General features: G+C 44.7%; 1 protein-coding gene across 1 annotated transcript in view; it reads left to right on the top strand.

The window, feature by feature from the left end:
• Eif2a (eukaryotic translation initiation factor 2A, 65kDa) overlaps positions 1 to 6,705 on the top strand; it is a 16,592-nt gene extending 9,887 nt beyond the window's left edge. Inside the window, exons 6-11 of the mRNA XM_013029869.1 lie at positions 633 to 715; positions 2,719 to 2,792; positions 2,875 to 3,019; positions 3,437 to 3,553; positions 5,185 to 5,756; positions 6,580 to 6,705. Coding sequence (XP_012885323.1) covers positions 633 to 715; positions 2,719 to 2,792; positions 2,875 to 3,019; positions 3,437 to 3,553; positions 5,185 to 5,756; positions 6,580 to 6,705 — 1,117 coding nt within the window. The remainder of the gene's footprint in view (positions 1 to 632; positions 716 to 2,718; positions 2,793 to 2,874; positions 3,020 to 3,436; positions 3,554 to 5,184; positions 5,757 to 6,579) is intronic.
• The last annotated feature ends 151 nt before the right edge of the window (positions 6,706 to 6,856 follow it).

Here is a 6,856-nt window from a genome sequence, read left to right as displayed (position 1 = left end):
GTTGGTCAGTGTATGCTTCCAAGTGCCAAGTATTCACACAAGGGCTTATATCATCATGGGGCGTGTTTGAAGTCCTTCATACAGAAAAAAATGCAAAATTGGTCAGTCTATGCTTCCAAGTACCAAGTATTCACACAAGGGCTTATATCATTATGGGGCGTGTTTGAAGTCCTTCATACAGAAAAAAATGCAAAGTTGGTCAGTCTATGCTTCCAAGTGCCAAGTATTCACACAATGGCTTATATCATTATGGGGCGTGTTTGAAGTCCTTCATACAGAAAAAAATGCAAAGTTGGTCAGTCTATGCTTCAAAGTACCAAGTATTCACACAATGGCTTATATCATCATGGGATAGTTATTTTCTTGTTTTGATTTTGAAACTAGACCAAAATCTAGATGGTTAAAGATTTTGCGTATAGGAATCTAATGTTAAAATATCTTTCATTTGCTTTGTTTTTGAAAAAGAAAGAAGTAATGTATTTCTATTAGACACTGTTTTATAAAATGATGAAGTAACAGATTTGATAGCATACTGTTTTCCTTAAAAATAAGCGGTATCATAGATTTTCAACCTTTTAATGTTATAATCTCTCTACTTCTTTTTTTTAATACTCTTTTTCTTTTTGATATAGGTGTCCATCCTGGTCAGATGATGAAATTATTTGTGCACGAAATGTTAACAATGAAGTACACTTCTTTGAAAACAACAATTTTAGTATGGAAACATTTATTGAATAATTTAAGTGTGTATAGTTTTCATTACATGCATCTTAAGGTTGTTCTAAATATTGTGATCTTATTCACAATCAATAGTTGCCGTTAACTGTTTGAATAAATTCTTGTAAGTCTCAATGCCAGTGAAATGTCCCTAACACAAAGCTTTGCTTTACGGTAGCCATTAGATAATGGCTGTTAAATTAAGACACTTTTCCTGTGCTTATTGCCAGCACAATTTTTCTGTGGCACAATTTTTTTCCCGTATCTTCTCACATACAAAAATGTCCGCCTTCTATCAGTAGCTATCAGTTTGCTCTCATCCACATGTCTCCATGCCCTTGCTATGCTAAAATAAATAGCAGGCTATTATTTGACCAGGAAATACATAAGTAGGAGGCCAGCGATAAGCTACCAGCACTCGGCCCTACGTTTCTTTTAATGTTAGGATTTTTACTCCATCTTTTTCCTCCATTGTAATTTATTACTTGGTATCAGGTTAATTATCTTGCATAATTTTTCCTTTTGCTTTTGTATCCCATGGTATAACTTACCATGCGTATCTCTTCCCTATACTCGTAGAGGTAGGTAGCTTTAGGTTCTTGTTTTAGTGGTTGCGGGCCAGACCACATTATAAGATGGTGTTCTTTTATCAACAAGCATGTGATGTGTTGTTCCTTAATGTTGTAGGGTTAGTGTTAATGTTCAGTGGCTGCAAACTGGTGAGGTTTTCATTTCCCTCCCTCCCTGCTTAGTTACGAGCTGGGCCACTTCTACAAAGGCAATTTTCAGTCGCCTCGTTGTACATTTATATACAAGAAGCAGGACAAATACTCTTTTCCCTTATAATTTAATACAGCTGTTGTTTCCAATAATGTTAGTCCTAACCATTTGATTTGTTCTCCGGTCTTTTTGAGTTTGGGATTTATGTATGTGTTCTCATGCATGTAGATGCTTTCTTGATGTTAAAAGTTTCTCATTCATACTCAGTTAGCCTTTAATGGCTTATTTGCTGTATATAGTAACAAACCATTCCAGGCTCGCTCTGTGTGTTTGCTAATGTGTACCTAGAATCGGCTGCTTCTCCAGGAAACCCCAGTTCCTTTCCAGGGAAGATGGGGTTAGGGGCTCATGTCTAGCGGCCTCACTGCTGCTACCGTGATCATCGTCTCCTATGCTTTTTCTCATTTCTGTAAAGCTGTGGCATCATGACACACTGACGTGTTTAAATTAAACAGTAAGGCCAGTTATTTAACCTTACCTGCCTGACCTTTTGTCAAGAACCCCTGTGTCTTTAGTACCCAGGGTGATGGTTTGGGAACCTCATTTGCTTTATTCCACACTAGCCACATGTAAGCTTAGAAAATGAAAATACTGACACCAGTACACAGTAATGGAAAATGAAGGAACTGCCTGCACGTGTGTGTGTGTGTCTTACGGCTGAATAGGAGTTGAGCACTGTGGTTATGTGATCCAGGGGTGGCTGGCAGGCCAGCTGTGAGCAGCTGTGGCCCGTTTTCCCTCTTTTGAGACCCCTCGATTATTTTCAGATCCAGATACTTGTCTCTTCTGGTCGCTGGCCACAGGACAGAGTCATTCATTGGGCAGCGTCTGGTGCTACTTTTGAACCCCTGCCCATTGACCTCTGAAATGGAATTAAGTGTTCTTCAACTTACCAAGGTCATACTATTGTTCATAACTGGGGTTCTGAGTCCCTAGGGTACATGTCGGCCATCCTAACCTCGATGCTACCCTTGTTAGAACGTGTCCGTCCGTCATGGTTATGAGCACTGCATTGTGTCTTAACCAGTCAGGGCCACTCACCAGCAGCCAGAGGCTCACACCGCAGTAGGCGACGGGTTCGAGTCTGGCCCCGTGCGCTTCCCACGGTGTGGCTTTGCCTCAGCAGGCAGTGCCCGTGTGGTTGTGGCAGCCTCTTCATGCATTTAGTTCGTCATGCTCTCACCGCTTCTGAGTCTAACACCACTCTCTCTCTCTGTTTAGACACAATTGCAAACAAGTTGCATCTGCAGAAAGTTAATGATTTTGTCTTGTCACCTGGACCCCACCCCTACAAGGTAACTGCCACAGCCCTTTCCTCCACCCTTCTGAATGTGTGTGCTTCTAAAAGGTGAAGGGTGACTTGTCTGTGTGTCGTAGGTAGCTGTCTGTGTTCCGGGAAGTAAAGGAGCACCTTCGTTTGTGAGATTGTATCAGTACCCCAACTTCACTGGACCTCACGCAGCACTGGCCAATAAAAGTTTCTTTAAAGCTGATAAGGTTACAATGCTGTGGAATAAGAAAGGTAGGATAAATACACTTCATTCCTTGTTTTGTCCATCAGGTGTGAGTTCAGTATTATAAAAAAAAAAAAACACTATCAACCAGGCATCGGTGGCTCATACCTGTGTTCCCAGCTACTCACGCGCCTGAGATCTGAGGATCGTGGCTCGGAAGCCAGTCCAGGCAAGGAAGTCCACGAGAGTCTTATTTCTGATTAACCACCAAAGAGCCAGAAATGGAACTGTGTTTCAAATGGTAGAGCACTGGCCTTGAGCAAAAAAGTTTAGGGACAGCCCTAAGCCTAGGCCTGAGTTCAAGCTCTGGGACCGAGGCACACGTGCACATGTGTGCACCCACACACGCGCACGCACACACACACACAAAAGCAGTACCAGTGCCTAAACTGTTGTGAATCTAATGAGAGTGTTTCCTGTCGCAGCTACTGCCGTGTTGGTGATAGCTAGCACAGAGGTGGACAAGACAGGAGCTTCTTACTACGGAGAGCAGACACTGCACTACATCGCCACCAACGGAGAAAGCGCTGTCGTGCAGTTACGTGAGTACTCAGCCACACTCCTGTCAGCAAAACAGTGACAGGAAGGCGAAATGCCAGAGATGAGACAGGTCACACAGCCTACGTGCCTACCTCCCGGCCTCGGTGAAATCTCGGACCAGAGACCTCATCCCTTCAGGCCCACCCTGTTCTGACAGACGCCAGGTGTCCCTTTGAGCTGCGCGAGCACTGTAGTAGACAGTAGACTGGAGCTTCCTGAGGGAGGCAGGCTGCTCGCAGTCAGCCTCCGGGGACTGCCTTGTGGTGAGGTGCTCTCGTGAGTTTACTGTTGTCTTCAGAGTTGTGAATAGTATCCAAGAAAGTTACCACTTCAGCTCTGGGGGTTGGGTAGGTGTTTTGTTTTGTTTTGTGCCATGGGGCTTGAACTCTGGGCCTGGGTGCTGTCCCTGAGCTCTACCACTTGAGCCACAGCGCCACTTCTGATTTTCTGGTGGATAATTGGAGATAAGAGTCTCACAGGGACTTTCCTGCCTGGGCTGGCTTTGAACCACAACCCTCAGATTTCAGCCTCCTGAATAGGATTATAGGCGTGAGCCACCATCGCCCACCTTCATGTCTTGTTTTGATAAGCTAAATTAACTTTAATAGTTCTAAAGTTTCTCCATTTTGAATTTAACATGGGTAATTAGGAAAAATTTGTATAAAAAAACAGTATTCCAATTGAAGTCAGAAACAGAAAAAAGGTAGCTGAAATACCTACTCAGTCTAACTGAGGAGAAGCTTGGATTATCGGTATGTGCCACCATGCCCAGACCAAGGACATGTTGGCTGTCAGAGATAAAAATATGGAGCTTTACAGTGTGGGAGCGAGGTTGGAGCACCCTGGACTATCAGGAATGGTGGAGAGGTGTGTACTTTGGTATAGCGTCTTCAAAGGGTGTTTGGAGATTTAGTACCAAGTGAATGTCGATCCCTTTGTCCACAGTTTTGCTCCTACAGATAATTGAGCACACTCGCAATGGGAAAAACGCCCCACAAAGGGATACAGAGTAAAAAGAGAGGCAGATCTTCATGTGTTTCTGCTTACATCTCTCCACGCTGTATGTAGTATGTTAGTGAAGTCACACAGGTCTAGGACTTCGTTGTTTATATGCATATTCAAGAGCAGATGCTTTCTTTCAGCTAAAGTGTTCTGGAAGGATTAGTTAGAAGTGTAACAGGATTTCCTTTGGACAGCAGGACTTAGTTTCGTAGCATGCCATTGAACATGCTTTGTATTCATTTATTGCCATGAACATACAGAACCTCTACCAAAAGAAAATTGCTACTCGGTGCAGAAGTCCTGTCCTAACGCTCAGCCTGGCAGGTGAACTCAGAGTCAGAAACAGCCAAGGCAACTGAATGCGACCCCACCTCAGGAAAGGCTTTTTATAATAGTGGCGAACTGTCACCGTAGCTAGTACTGGTATGCTCAGCGTTCGCGGTGCTAAGATTCCGCAGTCATGGGTCTGCATGCATTATCGTGTAGGAATGATTGTAATAGGCCTCGGAATTCTTGGAGGCTTTTCTTCCCCACTATTTAACTTTTTTTCCACTGGTTTATAGCTTCTGTTGATAAATAGTATATTCATCGACTTACTACTAATTTGGATGTCTAATTTGGTCTTTTTTAGCAAAAAATGGCCCAATTTATGATGTAGTTTGGAATTCTAGTTCCACTGAGTTTTGTGCTGTGTATGGTTTCATGCCTGCCAAAGCCACCATTTTCAACTTGAAGTGTGACCCTGTGTTTGACTTTGGAACCGGTCCTCGCAACGCAGCCTGCTATAGTCCTCACGGGCACATACTGGTCCTGGCCGGATTCGGAAACCTGCGGGGACAGATGGAAGTGTGGGATGTGAAAAACTACAGACTGATTTCTAAGCCAGTGGCTTCTGATTCCACGTATTTTGCTTGGTGTCCAGATGGTGAGCACATTTTAACAGCCACATGTGCTCCTAGGCTACGTGTTAATAACGGGTATAAGATCTGGCATTATACCGGCTCTGTCTTATACAAGCATGAGGTGCCGTCAAATGGAGAGTTATGGCAGGTTTCTTGGCAGCCGTTTTTGGATGGCGTATTTCCAGCAAAAGCAATCACTTACCAAGCAGTTCCAAGTGAAGTCCCCAGTGGAGAACCCAAAGTTGCCACCGCGTATAGACCCCCAGCCTTAAGAAATAAACCCGTCACCAATTCCAAACTAGTAAGTAATGTCTTACAACCTCTGTATGGAGCTCTCTAGGCCCTTGTGTCATGTGCTTGTGCTCTTTAGTGTGTGTGTAGAGTATGAGCTGTAGGGTAGAAATTATTATGGATCTGCCGCTGAGGATGGTGGTTGGTGAGCGCTCGTGTTGCTGAGCTGATGAAGAGGTGTCTCTAAAGGAGCCACATTTTCAACTTCTGGGGCAGATGCCTGAGCTCACTCCTGTGAGGCAGGTGGACACCGCGGCAGTCATGGTGAGGAGGGTGGCGGGGAGGAGCGGCTGGGCAGCGGGGCTGGCCCTTCCCGGGGAAGGCTTGAGTGCAGTTTGCCAAAATGCCTGGTTCTTTTTTTTCCCCAAGACATGGTGGATCTGTGAAATTGCTCTGTTTTTAAAACACCATTGGTCAAACAAGACATTTGCCGTTAGCACCCCACTTTTCCTTTAAAGTTGCAACCAAAGGATTGGTCCGATGCTCCTGTACCTCAAAAAGTGAGCCTTTCAGCAGGCGTGGTGCCACACACCTGTAGTCCCAGCTTCTGGGCACTGGAGGCCCGAGGATCTGGAGATCAAGGCCAGCCCGGATCATGTAGGTAGTGAGACCCCGTGTCACAAAACAAACCAGAAGTAACATGGCAGAGGACTGATGCATGCCCTCTCTTTCTGTGATGGTATTAATAATTCAAGTGCTCAAGAATGGGCAACCGTATTATTGATGATGTTACAACAGCTGTCAACTAGGACTGTCCCATTTAAAGGGGACTGTATAGTTATTAGTTGTGAAGTAGGTGGTCTGTCAAAGATTCGTGTTCAATTTTCCCACAGCATGAAGAGGAACCACCCCAGAACATGAAACCACACCCAGGAAGTGATAAACCACTGTCAAAAACAGCCCTGAAAAACCAGAGGAAGCATGAGGCCAAGAAAGCTGCAAAGCAGGTATTTATATAAAAATAAGGCCAGCCCTCAGCCTTGAACGTTAGCAACCTGTGTTCCAAGAAAATGAGGCTGGGGCCGGGCACCGGTGGCTCACGCCTGTAATCCTAGCTACTCAGGAGGCTGAGATCTGAGGATCGCGGTTCAAAGCCAGCCCGGGCAGGAG

Source organism: Dipodomys ordii, unplaced genomic scaffold (assembly GCF_000151885.1).
Source record: "Dipodomys ordii isolate 6190 unplaced genomic scaffold, Dord_2.0 Scaffold124, whole genome shotgun sequence".
Lineage (NCBI taxonomy): Eukaryota > Metazoa > Chordata > Mammalia > Rodentia > Heteromyidae > Dipodomys > Dipodomys ordii.
The sequence above is the reverse complement of the archived record's forward strand: the minus strand, read 5'-3'. Positions and strand labels throughout refer to the sequence as shown.